General features: G+C 46.7%; 1 protein-coding gene across 1 annotated transcript in view; it reads left to right on the forward strand.

Moving 5' to 3' along the window:
• The first annotated feature begins 16,459 nt into the window (after positions 1–16,459).
• SHTN1 (shootin 1) overlaps positions 16,460–18,442 on the forward strand; it is a 57,877-nt gene continuing 55,894 nt past the window's right edge. Inside the window, 1 exon segment of the mRNA XM_075258517.1 lies at positions 16,460–16,556. Coding sequence (XP_075114618.1) covers positions 16,487–16,556 — 70 coding nt within the window. The 5' untranslated portion in view covers positions 16,460–16,486.

Here is an 18,442-nt window from a genome sequence, read left to right on the forward strand (position 1 = left end):
TGGGGATGATGATGATGGTGATGATGATGGTGATGATGATGATGGTGATGATAATGATGATGATGATGGTGATGATGATGATGATGGTGATGATAATGATGGTGATGATTATGGTGATGATGATGATGGTGATGATGATGGTGATGATGATGGTGATGATGATGATGGTGATGGTGATGATGATGGGGATGATGATGATGGTGATGATGATGATGATGGGGATGATGATGATGGTGATGGTTTGCATAATGCTCCTGCGCACGCGGTCACCCTCTAAGTGGCTCTCACCCTGGCTTGGTAATTATTTCCATTGTCTCCCTATAATACTGCCGCCACCTCTGTACATTTTTCGGCTCTCAGACATCTGTGGAAATGCTGGTGCTTGTAGTTCTACAGCAGCTCAAGATTACAGGTCATAGGAGGATTCCATAGACCCTATAACATCCGCTGCTCGGGGAACGTTTCTGAGCCGTCCTGTACCTGACAATCCTCCTCACATCTGCCTTGTGTCCAGTTTGTTACAATGTATCAGGGCAGAGCGTCCGGAATGCTAAATATTCAACAAATAGCAAAATATTCTAGAGGAGAACAAAGGCCAAAAGTAGATTCCGTGGGTGTATCTTCTGTGACAGATGTGCGGACCCCCCATCACATTGTTACAGGGGCCCCCGAGACATCGCACCACAGCTGCATCACACTCCAAAACCTGCTGGAGAACCCCCTGTAACTGATGGGGAGCCTTACAAAGGGGCTCTATCACTGGATTATTAAAGGGGCTCTATCACTGGATTATTAAAGGGGCTCTATCACTGGATTATTAAAGGGGCTCGATCACTGGATTATTAAAGGGGCTCTATCACTGGATTATTAAAGGGGCTCTATCACTGGATTATTAAAGGGGCTCTATCACTGGATTATTAAAGGGGCTCTATCACTGGATTATTAAAGGGGCTCTATCACTGGATTATTAAAGGGGCTCTATCACTGGATTATTATGGATTATTAAAGGGGCTCTTCACTGGATTATTAAAGGGGCTCTATCACTGGATTATTAAAGGGGCTCTATCACTGGATTATTAAAGGGGCTCTTCACTGGATTATTAAAGGGGCTCTTCACTGGATTATTAAAGGGGCTTTATCACTGGATTATTAAAGGGGCTCTATCACTGGATTATTAAAGGGGCTCTATCACTGGATTATTAAAGGGGCTCTTCACTGGATTATTAAAGGGGCTCTTCACTGGATTATTAAAGGGGCTCTATAACAGGATTATTAAAGGGGCTCTATCACTGGATTATTAAAGGGGCTCTATCACTGGATTATTAAAGGGGCTCTATCACTGGATTATTAAAGGGGCTCTATTACTGGATTATTAAAGGGGCTCCATCACTGAATTATTAAAGGGGCTCTATTGCTGGATTATTAAAGGGACTCGATCACTGGATTATTAAAGGGGCTCTATTACTGGATTATTAAAGGGGCTCTATTACTGGATTATTAAAGGGGCTCTATTACTGGATTATTAAAGGGGCTCTATCACTGGATTATTAAAGGGGCTCTATCACTGGATTATTAAAGGGGCTCTATCACTGGATTATTAAAGGGGCTCTATCACAGGATTATTAAAGGGGCTCTATCACTGGATTATTAAAGGGGCTCTATCACAGGCTTATTAAAGGGGCTCTATCACTGGATTATTAAAGGGGTTCTATTACTGGATTATTAAATGGGCTCTATCACTGGATTATTAAAGGGGCTCTATCACTGGATTATTAAAGGGGCTCTATCACTGGATTATTAAAGGGGCTCTATCACAGGATTATTAAAGGGGCTCTATCACAGGATTATTAAAGGGGCTCTTCACTGGATTATTAAAGGGGCTCTATCACTGGATTATTAAAGGGGCTCTATCACTGGATTATTAAAGGGGCTCTATCACAGGATTATTAAAGGGGCTCTTCACTGGATTATTAAAGGGGCTCTATCACTGGATTATTAAAGGGGCTCTATCACTGGATTATTAAAGGGGCTCTATCACTATATTTTCGCTATTTTAGATAAGCATATGCCTAAATGGTCTTTACAAATATACAGGTAGTAATAATAATAATAATAAATGTTATTTCTATAGCGCCAACATATTCCGCAGCGCTGTACAATCTGTAGGGTTCAAATACAGACAGAAAGATACATTACAAAGAAAATCATTTCACACAATGGGACTGAGGGCCCTGCTCACAAGAGCTTACAATCTATGAGGTAGAGGAGGTGACACAAGAGCTTACAATCTATGAGGTAGAGGGGGTGACACAAGAGCTTACAATCTATGAGGTAGAGGGGAGGACACAAGAGCTTACAGTCTATGAGGTAGAGAGGGGACACAAGAGCTTACAATCTATGAGGTAGAGGAGGTGACACAAGAGCTTACAGTCTATGAGGTAGAGAGGGGACACAAGAGCTTACAATCTATGAGGTAGAGGAGGTGACACAAGAGCTTACAATCTATGAGGTAGAGGAGGTGACACAAGAGCTTACACTCTATGAGGTAGAGGGGGTGACACAAGAGCTTACAGTCTATGAGGTAGAGGGGGTGACACAAGAGCTTACAATCTATGAGGTAGAGGGGGGACACAAGAGCTTACAATCTATGAGGTAGAGGGGGTGACACAAGAGCTTACACTCTATGAGGTAGAGGGGGTGACACAAGAGCTTACACTCTATGAGGTAGAGGGGGTGACACAAGAGCTTACAATCTATGAGGTAGAGGGGTGACACAGGAGCTTACAATCTATGAGGTAGAGGGGGTGACACAAGAGCTTACAGTCTATGAGGTAGAGGGGGGACACAAGAGCTTACAATCTATGAGGTAGAGGAGGTGACACAAGAGCTTACAATCTATGAGGTAGAGGGGGTGACACAAGAGCTTACAGTCTATGAGGTAGAGAGGGGACACAAGAGCTTACAATCTATGAGGTAGAGGGGGTGACACAAGAGCTTACAATCTATGAGGTAGAGGGGGTGACACAAGAGCTTACAATCTATGAGGTAGAGGGGGGACACAAGAGCTTACAGTCTATGAGGTAGAGAGGGGACACAAGAGCTTACACTCTATGAGGTAGAGGGGGTGACACAAGAGCTTACAATCTATGAGGTAGAGGGGGTGACACAAGAGCTTACAATCTATGAGGTAGAGGGGGTGACACAAGAGCTTACACTCTATGAGGTAGAGGGGGTGACACAAGAGCTTACAATCTATGAGGTAGAGGGGGGGACACAAGAGCTTACAATCTATGAGGTAGAGGGGGGGACACAGGAGCTTACAATCTATGAGGTAGAGGGGGGGGACACAAGAGCTTACAGTCTATGAGGTAGAGGAGGGGACACAAGAGCTTACACTCTATGAGGTAGAGGGGGGGGACACAAGAGCTTACAGTCTATGAGGTAGAGGAGGGGACACAAGAGCTTACACTCTATGAGGTAGAGGGGGTGACACAGGAGCTTACAATCTATGAGGTAGAGGGGGGACACAAGAGCTTACACTCTATGAGGTAGAGGGGGTGACACAAGAGCTTACAATCTATGAGGTAGAGGGGGGGGACACAAGAGCTTACACTCTATGAGGTAGAGGGGTGACACAAGAGCTTACAATCTATGAGGTAGAGGGGTGACACAGGAGCTTACAATCTATGAGGTAGAGGGGGTGACACAAGAGCTTACACTCTATGAGGTAGAGGGGGTGACACAAGAGCTTACAATCTATGAGGTAGAGGGGTGACACAGGAGCTTACAATCTATGAGGTAGAGGGGGGGGGGGACACAAGAGCTTACAATCTATGAGGTAGAGGGGGTGACACAGGAGCTTACAGTCTATGAGGTAGAGGGGGTGACACAGGAGCTTACAATCTATGAGGTAGAGGGGGTGACACAAGAGCTTACAATCTATGAGGTAGAGGGGGTGACACAAGAGCTTACAATCTATGAGGTAGAGGGGGTGACACAAGAGCTTACAATCTATGAGGTAGAGGGGGTGACACAAGAGCTTACAATCTATGAGGTAGAGGGGGGGACACAAGAGCTTACAATCTATGAGGTAGAGGGGGTGACACAAGAGCTTACAGTCTATGAGGTAGAGGGGGGGGACACAAGAGCTTACAGTCTATGAGGTAGAGGAGGGGACACAGGAGCTTACACTCTATGAGGTAGAGGGGGGGGACACAAGAGCTTACAGTCTATGAGGTAGAGGAGGGGACACAAGAGCTTACACTCTATGAGGTAGAGGGGGTGACACAGGAGCTTACAATCTATGAGGTAGAGGGGGGGACACAAGAGCTTACACTCTATGAGGTAGAGGGGGTGACACAAGAGCTTACAATCTATGAGGTAGAGGGGGGGGACACAAGAGCTTACACTCTATGAGGTAGAGGGGTGACACAAGAGCTTACAATCTATGAGGTAGAGGGGTGACACAGGAGCTTACAATCTATGAGGTAGAGGGGGTGACACAAGAGCTTACACTCTATGAGGTAGAGGGGTGACACAAGAGCTTACAATCTATGAGGTAGAGGGGTGACACAGGAGCTTACAATCTATGAGGTAGAGGGGGGGGGGGACACAAGAGCTTACAATCTATGAGGTAGAGGGGGTGACACAGGAGCTTACAGTCTATGAGGTAGAGGGGGTGACACAGGAGCTTACAATCTATGAGGTAGAGGGGGTGACACAAGAGCTTACAATCTATGAGGTAGAGGGGGTGACACAAGAGCTTACAATCTATGAGGTAGAGGGGGTGACACAAGAGCTTACAATCTATGAGGTAGAGGGGGTGACACAAGAGCTTACAATCTATGAGGTAGAGGGGGTGACACAAGAGCTTACAATCTATGAGGTAGAGGGGGTGACACAAGAGCTTACAGTCTATGAGGTAGAGGGGTGACACAGGAGCTTACAATCTATGAGATAGAGGGGGTGACACAAGAGCTTACAATCTATGAAGTAGAGGGGGTGACACAAGAGCTTACAATCTATGAGGTAGAGGGGGGGACACAAGAGCTTACACTCTATGAGGTAGAGGGGGGGACACAAGAGCTTACAATCTATGAGGTAGAGGGGGGGACACAAGAGCTTACAATCTATGAGGTAGAGGGGGGACACAAGAGCTTACAATCTATGAGGTAGAGGGGGGACACAAGAGCTTACAATCTATGAGGTAGAGGGGGTGACACAGGAGCTTACAATCTATGAGGTAGAGGGGGTGACACAAGAGCTTACAATCTATGAGGTAGAGGGGGTGACACAAGAGCTTACAGTCTATGAGGTAGAGGAGGGACACAAGAGCTTACAATCTATGAGGTAGAGGGGGGACACAAGAGCTTACAATCTATGAGGTAGAGGGGGTGACACAAGAGCTTACACTCTATGAGGTAGAGGGGGGGACACAAGAGCTTACAATCTATGAGGTAGAGGGGGGGACACAAGAGCTTACAATCTATGAGGTAGAGGGGGACACAAGAGCTTACAATCTATGAGGTAGAGGGGGGACACAAGAGCTTACAATCTATGAGGTAGAGGGGGGACACAAGAGCTTACACTCTATGAGGTAGAGGGGGGACACAAGAGCTTACAATCTATGAGGTAGAGGGGGGACACAAGAGCTTACAATCTATGAGGTAGAGGGGTGACAACAAGAGCTTACACTCTATGAGGTAGAGGGGGGACACAAGAGCTTACAATCTATGAGGTAGAGGGGGACACAAGAGCTTACAATCTATGAGGTAGAGGGGGGGACACAAGAGCTTACAATCTATGAGGTAGAGGGGGTGACACAAGAGCTTACACTCTATGAGGTAGAGGGGGTGACACAAGAGCTTACAATCTATGAGGTAGAGGGGGTGACACAAGAGCTTACACTCTATGAGGTAGAGGGGTGACACAAGAGCTTACAATCTATGAGGTAGAGGGGGGACACAAGAGCTTACAATCTATGAGGTAGAGGGGGGACACAAGAGCTTACAGTCTATGAGGTAGAGGGGGGGGACACAGGAGCTTTACAATCTATGAGGTAGAGGGGGGACACAAGAGCTTACAATCTATGAGGTAGAGGGGGGACACAAGAGCTTACAATCTATGAGGTAGAGGGGGGACACAAGAGCTTACAATCTATGAGGTAGAGGAGGTGACACAAGAGCTTACAGTCTATGAGGTAGAGGGGGGACACAAGAGCTTACAATCTATGAGGTAGAGGGGGGGACACAAGAGCTTACAATCTATGAGGTAGAGGGGGGGACACAAGAGCTTACAATCTATGAGGTAGAGGAGGGGACACAAGAGCTTACAATCTATGAGGTAGAGGGGGGGACACAGGAGCTTACAGTCTATGAGGTAGAGGGGGGGGACACAGGAGCTTACAATCTATGAGGTAGAGGGGGGACACAAGAGCTTACAATCTATGAGGTAGAGGGGGGGACACGAGCTTACAATCTATGAGGTAGAGGGGGGACACAAGAGCTTACAATCTATGAGGTAGAGGGGGGACACAAGAGCTTACAATCTATGAGGTAGAGGGGGTGACACAAGAGCTTACAATCTATGAGGTAGAGGGGGGACACAAGAGCTTACAATCTATGAGGTAGAGGGGGGGACACAAGAGCTTACAGTCTATGAGGTAGAGGGGGTGACACAAGAGCTTACACTCTATGAGGTAGAGGGGTGACACAGGAGCTTACAATCTATGAGGTAGAGGGGGGACACAAGAGCTTACAATCTATGAGGTAGAGGGGGGGACACAAGAGCTTACAATCTATGAGGTAGAGGGGGGACACAAGAGCTTACAATCTATGAGGTAGAGGGGGTGACACAAGAGCTTACAATCTATGAGGTAGAGGGGGGGGACACAAGAGCTTACAATCTATGAGGTAGAGGGGGGGACACAAGAGCTTACAGTCTATGAGGTAGAGGGGGGACACAAGAGCTTACAATCTATGAGGTAGAGGGGGTGACATAAGAGCTTACAATCTATGAGGTAGAGGAGGGGACACAAGAGCTTACAGTCTATGAGGTAGAGGGGGGACACAAGAGCTTACAATCTATGAGGTAGAGGGGGTGACACAAGAGCTTACAATCTATGAGGTAGAGGGGGGGGACACAAGAGCTTACACTCTATGAGGTAGAGGGGGGGACACAAGAGCTTACAATCTATGAGGTAGAGGGGGTGACACAAGAGCTTACAATCTATGAGGTAGAAGGGGGTGACACAAGAGCTTACAATCTATGAGGTAGAGGGGGGGACACAAGAGCTTACAATCTATGAGGTAGAGGGGGGACACAAGAGCTTACAATCTATGAGGTAGAGAGGGGACACAAGAGCTTACAATCTATGAGGTAGAGGGGGTGACACAAGAGCTTACAATCTATGAGGTAGAGGGGGTGACACAAGAGCTTACACTCTATGAGGTAGAGGGGTGACACAGGAGCTTACAATCTATGAGGTAGAGGGGGTGACACAAGAGCTTACAATCTATGAGGTAGAGGGGGGACACAAGAGCTTACAATCTATGAGGTAGAGGGGGGGACACAAGAGCTTACAATCTATGAGGTAGAGGGGGTGACACAAGAGCTTACAATCTATGAGGTAGAGAGGGGACACAAGAGCTTACAATCTATGAGGTAGAGGGGGTGACACAAGAGCTTACAATCTATGAGGTAGAGGGGGTGACACAAGAGCTTACACTCTATGAGGTAGAGGGGTGACACAGGAGCTTACAATCTATGAGGTAGAGGGGGGGACACAAGAGCTTACAATCTATGAGGTAGAGGGGGGACACAAGAGCTTACAATCTATGAGGTAGAGGGGGTGACACAAGAGCTTACAGTCTATGAGGTAGAGGAGGGGACACAAGAGCTTACACTCTATGAGGTAGAGGGGGGGACACAAGAGCTTACACTCTATGAGGTAGAGGGGGGGGACACAAGAGCTTACAGTCTATGAGGTAGAGAGGGGACACAAGAGCTTACAATCTATGAGGTAGAGGGGGGGACACAAGAGCTTACAATCTATGAGGTAGAGGGGGGACACAAGAGCTTACAATCTATGAGGTAGAGGGGGTGACACAAGAGCTTACAATCTATGAGGTAGAGGGGGGACACAAGAGCTTACAATCTATGAGGTAGAGGGGGGACACAAGAGCTTACAATCTATGAGGTAGAGGGGGGTGACACAAGAGCTTACAATCTATGAGGTAGAGGGGGTGACACAGGAGCTTACAATCTATGAGGTAGAGGGGGTGACACAGGAGCTTACAATCTATGAGGTAGAGGGGGTGACACAAGAGCTTACAATCTATGAGGTAGAGGGGTGACACAAGAGCTTACAATCTATGAGGTAGAGGGGGGGACACAAGAGCTTACAATCTATGAGGTAGAGGGGGTGACACAAGAGCTTACAATCTATGAGGTAGAGGGGGGGACACAAGAGCTTACAATCTATGAGGTAGAGGAGGTGACACAGGAGCTTACAATCTATGAGGTAGAGGGGGGACACAGGAGCTTACAATCTATGAGGTAGAGGGGGGGGACACAAGAGCTTACAATCTATGAGGTAGAGGGGGTGACACAAGAGCTTACAATCTATGAGGTAGAGGGGGGGACACAAGAGCTTACAATCTATGAGGTAGAGGAGGTGACACAGGAGCTTACAATCTATGAGGTAGAGGGGGGACACAGGAGCTTACAATCTATGAGGTAGAGGGGGGGGACACAAGAGCTTACACTCTATGGGGTAGAGGGGGGGACACAAGAGCTTACAATCTATGAGGTAGAGGGGGTGACACAAGAGCTTACACTCTATGGGGTAGAGGGGGGGGACACAAGAGCTTACAATCTATGAGGTAGAGGGGGTGACACAAGAGCTTACAATCTATGAGGTAGAGGGGGGGACACAAGAGCTTACAATCTATGAGGTAGAGGGGGGGACACAAGAGCTTACACTCTATGAGGTAGAGGGGGTGACACAAGAGCTTACAATCTATGAGGTAGAGGGGGGGACACAAGAGCTTACAATCTATTAGGTAGAGGGGGTGACACAGGAGGTAGCAGGGGCGGCATTGCTTATACAGGGGTCAGACACTTCTGTAATAGAGGTGACTGTCATTACACAAACATAAGACTTTATGAGCCGTCACCAGTCGTGTCCTGTAACATGTGGATGGAGCTCGGACTTATAAAGTTATCCTGAGATGACATCATATCATGTGGGGTAATGTGGGAGCTCTGGGGTATAATACAGGATATATCTCAGGCTCGGTATAGTGTATAGGTGATGTATACTGGTGAGCGCAGCTCTGGGGTATAATACAGGATATATCTCAGGCTCAGTATAGTGTATAGGTGATGTATACTGGTGAGCGCAGCTCTGGGGTATAATACAGGATATATCTCAGGCTCGGTATAGTGTATAGGTGATGTATACTGGTGAGCGCAGCTCTGGGGTATAATACAGGATATATCTCAGGCTCGGTATAGTGTATAGGTGATGTATACTGGTGAGCGCAGCTCTGGGGTATAATACAGGATATATCTCAGGCTCGGTATAGTGTATAGGTGATGTATACTGGTGAGCGCAGCTCTGGGGTATAATACAGGATATATCTCAGGCTCAGTATAGTGTATAGGTGATGTATACTGGTGAGCGCAGCTCTGGGGTATAATACAGGATATAGCTCAGGCTCGGTATAGTGTATAGGTGATGTATACTGATGAGCGCAGCTCTGGGGTATAATACAGGATATATCTCAGGCTCAGTATAGTGTATAGGTGATGTATACTGGTGAGCGCAGCTCTGGGGTATAATACAGGATATATCTCAGGCTCGGTATAGTGTATAGGTGATGTATACTGGTGAGCGCAGCTCTGGGGTATAATACAGGATATATCTCAGGCTCGGTATAGTGTATAGGTGATGTATACTGGTGAGCGCAGCTCTGGGGTATAATACAGGATATATCTCAGGCTCGGTATAGTGTATAGGTGATGTATACTGGTGAGCGCAGCTCTGGGGTATAATACAGGATATATCTCAGGCTCGGTATAGTGTATAGGTGATGTATACTGGTGAGCGCAGCTCTGGGGTATAATACAGGATATATCTCAGGCTCGGTATAGTGTATAGGTGATGTATACTGGTGAGCGCAGCTCTGGGGTATAATACAGGATATATCTCAGGCTCGGTATAGTGTATAGGTGATGTATACTGGTGAGCGCAGCTCTGGGGTATAATACAGGATATATCTCAGGCTCGGTATAGTGTATAGGTGATGTATACTGGTGAGCGCAGCTCTGGGGTATAATACAGGATATATCTCAGGCTCGGTATAGTGTATAGGTGATGTATACTGGTGAGCGCAGCTCTGGGGTATAATACAGGATATATCTCAGGCTCGGTATAGTGTGTAGGTGATGTATACTGGTGAGCGCAGCTCTGGGGTATAATACAGGATATATCTCAGGCTCGGTATAGTGTGTAGGTGATGTATACTGGTGAGCGCAGCTCTGGGGTATAATACAGGATATATCTCAGGCTCGGTATAGTGTGTAGGTGATGTATACTGGTGAGCGCAGCTCTGGGGTATAATACAGGATATATCTCAGGCTCGGTATAGTGTATAGGTGATGTATACTGGTGAGCGCAGCTCTGGGGTATAATACAGGATATATCTCAGGCTCGGTATAGTGTATAGGTGATGTATACTGGTGAGCGCAGCTCTGGGGTATAATACAGGATATATCTCAGGCTCAGTATAGTGTATAGGTGATGTATACTGGTGAGCGCAGCTCTGGGGTATAATACAGGATATATCTCAGGCTCGGTATAGTGTATAGGTGATGTATACTGGTGAGCGCAGCTCTGGGGTATAATACAGGATATATCTCAGGCTCGGTATAGTGTATAGGTGATGTATACTGGTGAGCGCAGCTCTGGGTATAATACAGGATATATCTCAGGCTCGGTATAGTGTATAGGTGATGTATACTGGTGAGCGCAGCTCTGGGGTATAATACAGGATATATCTCAGGCTCGGTATAGTGTATAGGTGATGTATACTGGTGAGCGCAGCTCTGGGGTATAATACAGGATATATCTCAGGCTCGGTATAGTGTATAGGTGATGTATACTGGTGAGCGCAGCTCTGGGGTATAATACAGGATATATCTCAGGCTCGGTATAGTGTATAGGTGATGTATACTGGTGAGCGCAGCTCTGGGGTATAATACAGGATATATCTCAGGCTCGGTATAGTGTATAGGTGATGTATACTGGTGAGCGCAGCTCTGGGGTATAATACAGGATATATCTCAGGCTCGGTATAGTGTATAGGTGATGTATACTGGTGAGCGCAGCTCTGGGGTATAATACAGGATATATCTCAGGCTCGGTATAGTGTATAGGTGATGTATACTGGTGAGCGCAGCTCTGGGGTATAATACAGGATATATCTCAGGCTCGGTATAGTGTATAGGTGATGTATACTGGTGAGCGCAGCTCTGGGGTATAATACAGGATATATCTCAGGCTCGGTATAGTGTATAGGTGATGTATACTGGTGAGCGCAGCTCTGGGGTATAGTACAGGATATATCTCAGGCTCGGTATAGTGTATAGGTGATGTATACTGGTGAGCGCAGCTCTGGGGGTATAGTACAGGATATATCTCAGGCTCGGTATAGTGTATAGGTGATGTATACTGGTGAGCGCAGCTCTGGGGTATAGTACAGGATATATCTCAGCTCGGTATAGTGTATAGGTGATGTATACTGGTGAGCGCAGCTCTGGGGTATAATACAGGATATAGCTCAGGCTCGGTATAGTGTATAGGTGATGTATACTGGTGAGCGCAGCTCTGGGGTATAATACAGGATATAGCTCAGGCTCGGTATAGTGTATAGGTGATGTATACTGGTGAGCGCAGCTCTGGGGTATAATACAGGATATATCTCAGGCTCGGTATAGTGTATAGGTGATGTATACTGGTGAGCGCAGCTCTGGGGTATAATACAGGATATATCTCAGGCTCGGTATAGTGTATAGGTGATGTATACTGGTGAGCGCAGCTCTGGGGTATAATACAGGATATATCTCAGGCTCGGTATAGTGTATAGGTGATGTATACTGGTGAGCGCAGCTCTGGGGTATAATACAGGATATATCTCAGGCTCGGTATAGTGTATAGGTGATGTATACTGGTGAGCGCAGCTCTGGGGTATAATACAGGATATATCTCAGGCTCGGTATAGTGTATAGGTGATGTATACTGGTGAGCGCAGCTCTGGGGTATAATACAGGATATATCTCAGGCTCGGTATAGTGTATAGGTGATGTATACTGGTGAGCGCAGCTCTGGGGTATAATACAGGATATAGCTCAGGCTCGGTATAGTGTATAGGTGATGTATACTGGTGAGCGCAGCTCTGGGTATAATACAGGATATAGCTCAGGCTCGGTATAGTGTATAGGTGATGTATACTGGTGAGCGCAGCTCTGGGGTATAATACAGGATATAGCTCAGGCTCGGTATAGTGTATAGGTGATGTATACTGGTGAGCGCAGCTCTGGGGTATAATACAGGATATATCTCAGGCTCGGTATAGTGTATAGGTGATGTATACTGGTGAGCGCAGCTCTGGGTATAATACAGGATATATCTCAGGCTCGGTATAGTGTATAGGTGATGTATACTGGTGAGCGCAGCTCTGGGGTATAATACAGGATATATCTCAGGCTCGGTATAGTGTATAGGTGATGTATACTGGTGAGCGCAGCTCTGGGGTATAATACAGGATATATCTCAGGCTCGGTATAGTGTATAGGTGATGTATACTGGTGAGCGCAGCTCTGGGGTATAATACAGGATATAGCTCAGGCTCGGTATAGTGTATAGGTGATGTATACTGGTGAGCGCAGCTCTGGGGTATAATACAGGATATAGCTCAGGCTCGTATAGTGTATAGGTGATGTATACTGGTGAGCGCAGCTCTGGGGTATAATACAGGATATAGCTCAGGCTCGGTATAGTGTATAGGTGATGTATACTGGTGAGCGCAGCTCTGGGGTATAATACAGGATATAGCTCAGGCTCGGTATAGTGTATAGGTGATGTATACTGGTGAGCGCAGCTCTGGGGTATAATACAGGATATAGCTCAGGCTCGGTATAGTGTATAGGTGATGTATACTGGTGAGCGCAGCTCTGGGGTATAATACAGGATATAGCTCAGGCTCGGTATAGTGTATAGGTGATGTATACTGGTGAGCGCAGCTCTGGGGTATAATACAGGATATATCTCAGGCTCGGTATAGTGTATAGGTGATGTATACTGGTGAGCGCAGCTCTGGGGTATAATACAGGATATAGCTCAGGCTCGTATAGTGTATAGGTGATGTATACTGGTGAGCGCAGCTCTGGGGTATAATACAGGATATATCTCAGGCTCGGTATAGTGTATAGGTGATGTATACTGGTGAGCGCAGCTCTGGGGTATAATACAGGATATATCTCAGGCTCGGTATAGTGTATAGGTGATGTATACTGGTGAGCGCAGCTCTGGGGTATAGTACAGGATATATCTCAGGCTCAGTATAGTGTATAGGTGATGTATACTGGTGAGCGCAGCTCTGGGGGTATAATACAGGATATATCTCAGGCTCAGTATAGTGTATAGGTGATGTATACTGGTGAGGGCAGCTCTGGGGTATAATACAGGATATATCTCAGGCTCGGTATAGTGTATAGGTGATGTATACTGGTGAGCGCAGCTCTGGGGTATAATACAGGATATATCTCAGGCTCGGTATAGTGTATAGGTGATGTATACTGGTGAGCGCAGCTCTGGGGTATAATACAGGATATATCTCAGGCTCGGTATAGTGTATAGGTGATGTATACTGGTGAGCGCAGCTCTGGGGTATAATACAGGATATATCTCAGGCTCGGTATAGTGTATAGGTGATGTATACTGGTGAGCGCAGCTCTGGGGTATAATACAGGATATATCTCAGGCTCGGTATAGTGTATAGGTGATGTATACTGGTGAGCGCAGCTCTGGGGGTATAATACAGGATATAGCTCAGGCTCAGTATAGTGTATAGGTGATGTATACTGGTGAGCGCAGCTCTGGGGTATAATACAGGATATATCTCAGGCTCGGTATAGTGTGTAGGTGATGTATACTGGTGAGCGCAGCTCTGGGGTATAATACAGGGATATATCTCAGGCTCGGTATAGTGTATAGGTGATGTATACTGGTGAGCGCAGCTCTGGGGTATAATACAGGATATATCTCAGGCTCGGTATAGTGTATAGGTGATGTATACTGGTGAGCGCAGCTCTGGGGTATAATACAGGATATAGCTCAGGCTCAGTATAGTGTGTAGGTGATGTATACTGGTGAGCGCAGCTCTGGGGTATAATACAGGATATATCTCAGGCTCGGTATAGTGTGTAGGTGATGTATACTGGTGAGCGCAGCTCTGGGGTATAATACAGGATATATCTCAGGCTCGGTATAGTGTATAGGTGATGTATACTGGTGAGCGCAGCTCTGGGGTATAATACAGGATATATCTCAGGCTCGGTATAGTGTATAGGTGATGTATACTGGTGAGCGCAGCTCTGGGGTATAATACAGGATATATCTCAGGCTCGGTATAGTGTATAGGTGATGTATACTGGTGAGCGCAGCTCTGGGGTATAATACAGGATATATCTCAGGCTCGGTATAGTGTATAGGTGATGTATACTGGTGAGCGCAGCTCTGGGGTATAATACAGGATATAGCTCAGGCTCGGTATAGTGTGTAGGTGATGTATACTGGTGAGCGCAGCTCTGGGGTATAATACAGGATATATCTCAGGCTCGGTATAGTGTATAGGTGATGTATACTGGTGAGCGCAGCTCTGGGGTATAATACAGGATATATCTCAGGCTCGGTATAGTGTATAGGTGATGTATACTGGTGAGCGCAGCTCTGGGGTATAATACAGGATATATCTCAGGCTCGGTATAGTGTATAGGTGATGTATACTGGTGAGCGCAGCTCTGGGGTATAATACAGGATATATCTCAGGCTCGGTATAGTGTGTAGGTGATGTATACTGGTGAGCGCAGCTCTGGGGTATAATACAGGATATATCTCAGGCTCGGTATAGTGTATAGGTGATGTATACTGGTGAGCGCAGCTCTGGGGTATAATACAGGATATATCTCAGGCTCGGTATAGTGTATAGGTGATGTATACTGGTGAGCGCAGCTCTGGGGTATAATACAGGATATATCTCAGGCTCGGTATAGTGTATAGGTGATGTATACTGGTGAGCGCAGCTCTGGGGTATAATACAGGATATATCTCAGGCTCGGTATAGTGTATAGGTGATGTATACTGGTGAGCGCAGCTCTGGGGTATAATACAGGATATAGCTCAGGCTCAGTATAGTGTATAGGTGATGTATACTGGTGAGCGCAGCTCTGGGGTATAATACAGGATATATCTCAGGCTCAGTATAGTGTATAGGTGATGTATACTGGTGAGCGCAGCTCTGGGGTATAATACAGGATATAGCTCAGGCTCAGTATAGTGTATAGGTGATGTATACTGGTGAGCGCAGCTCTGGGGTATAATACAGGATATATCTCAGGCTCAGTATAGTGTATAGGTGATGTATACTGGTGAGCGCAGCTCTGGGGTATAATACAGGATATATCTCAGGCTCGGTATAGTGTATAGGTGATGTATACTGGTGAGCGCAGCTCTGGGGTATAATACAGGATATATCTCAGGCTCGGTATAGTGTATAGGTGATGTATACTGGTGAGCGCAGCTCTGGGGTATAATACAGGATATATCTCAGGCTCGGTATAGTGTATAGGTGATGTATACTGGTGAGCGCAGCTCTGGGGTATAATACAGGATATATCTCAGGCTCGGTATAGTGTATAGGTGATGTATACTGGTGAGCGCAGCTCTGGGGTATAATACAGGATATATCTCAGGCTCGGTATAGTGTATAGGTGATGTATACTGGTGAGCGCAGCTCTGGGGTATAATACAGGATATATCTCAGGCTCGGTATAGTGTATAGGTGATGTATACTGGTGAGCGCAGCTCTGGGGTATAATACAGGATATAGCTCAGGCTCAGTATAGTGTATAGGTGATGTATACTGGTGAGCGCAGCTCTGGGGTATAATACAGGATATATCTCAGGCTCAGTATAGTGTATAGGTGATGTATACTGGTGAGCGCAGCTCTGGGGTATAATACAGGATATATCTCAGGCTCAGTATAGTGTATAGGTGATGGTATAGTGTGGGGTATCCATGGTGACTATGCCGGGCAGGTGACATCACCGGCTGCGCCCCTATAGGTGTATAGGTGACATCAGGCCCCGCCCCTCGCTCTGCCACTTCCGGGCCCGCTGTAGTCGCTTCTTCCCGCTGTCACGATGATCCGCCCGGAGGAGGAGGAGGAGGAGGACCGGGAGCTGAGGATTCTGGCCGGCCTGAAGGAGCAGGGTGAGAGCGGAGAGGTGACAGCTGGAGCCCGAGCACAGGCCCCGACAGACGGCTCCCTCCATACACCTGCCCCGGCCCGCCCATGGGCCTCTCCCCTCACACACAGCGGCCCCCATGTAACTGTGAGAGGAGACCAATACTGACACCCCTACATGTCCCCCAAATATCCCCCCTCACTGTATATACCTGTATACTGCCCCTGTATCAACCATCACTGTATATACTTGTATACTGCCCCTGTATCACCCCTCACTGTATATACCTGTATACTGCTCCTGTATCACCCCTCACTGTATATACCTGTATACTGCCCCTGTATCACCCATCACTGTATATACCTGTATACTGCCCCTGTATCACCCCTCACTGTATATACCTGTATACTGCCCCTGTATCACCCATCACTGTATATACCTGTATACTGCCCCTGTATCACCCCTCACTGTATATACCTGTATACTGCCCCTGTATCAACCATCACTGTATATACCTGTATACTGCCCCTGTATCACCCCTCACTGTATATACCTGTATACTGCCCCTGTATCACCCCTCACTGTATATACCTGTATACTGCCCCTGTATCACCCCTCACTGTATATACCTGTATACTGCCCCTGTATCACCCCTCACTGTATATACCTGTATACTGCCCCTGTATCACCCCTCACTGTATATACCTGTATACTGCCCCTGTATCACCCCTCACTGTATATACCTGTATACTGCTCCTGTATCACCCCTCACTGTATATACTTGTATACTGCCCCTGTATCACCCCTCACTGTATATACCTGTATACTGCCCCTGTATCACCCATCACTGTATATACCTGTATACTGCCCCTGTATCACCCCTCACTGTATATACCTGTATACTGCCCCTGTATCAACCATCACTGTATATACCTGTATACTGCCCCTGTATCACCCCTCACTGTATATACCTGTATACTGCCCCTGTATCACCCCTCACTGTATATACCTGTATACTGCCCCTGTATCACCCCTCACTGTATATACCTGTATACTGCCCCTGTATCAACCATCACTGTATATACCTGTATACTGCCCCTGTATCACCCCTCACTGTATATACCTGTATACTGCCCCTGTATCACCCCTCACTGTATATACCTGTATACTGCCCCTGTATCACCCCTCACTGTATATACCTGTATACTGCCCCTGTATCACCCCTCACTGTATATACCTGTATACTGCCCCTGTATCACCCCTCACTGTATATACCTGTATACTGCCCCTGTATCACCCCTCACTGTATATACCTGTATACTGCCCCTGTATCACCCCTCACTGTATATACCTGTATACTGCCCCTGTATCACACCTCACTGTATATACCTGTATACTGCCCCTGTATCACCCCTCACTGTATATACCTGTATACTGCCCCTGTATCACCCCTCACTGTATATACCTGTATACTGCCCCTGTATCACCCCTCACTGTATATACCTGTATACTGCCCCTGTATCAACCATCACTGTATATACCTGTATACTGCCCCTGTATCACCCCTCACTGTATATACCTGTATACTGCCCCTGTATCACCCCTCACTGTATATACCTGTATACTGCCCCTGTATCACCCCTCACTGTATATACCTGTATACTGCCCCTGTATCACCCCTCACTGTATATACCTGTATACTGCCCCTGTATCACCCCTCACTGTATATACCTGTATACTGCCCCTGTATCACCCATCACTGTATATACCTGTATACTGCCCCCTGTATCACCCCTCACTGTATATACCTGTATACTGCCCCTGTATCACCCCTCACTGTATATACCTGTATACTGCCCCTGTATCACCCCTCACTGTATATACCTGTATACTGCCCCTGTATCACCCCTC

The sequence above is a fragment of the Leptodactylus fuscus genome, chromosome 10, assembly GCF_031893055.1.
Source record: "Leptodactylus fuscus isolate aLepFus1 chromosome 10, aLepFus1.hap2, whole genome shotgun sequence".
NCBI classification, from domain to species: Eukaryota; Metazoa; Chordata; class Amphibia; order Anura; family Leptodactylidae; genus Leptodactylus; species Leptodactylus fuscus.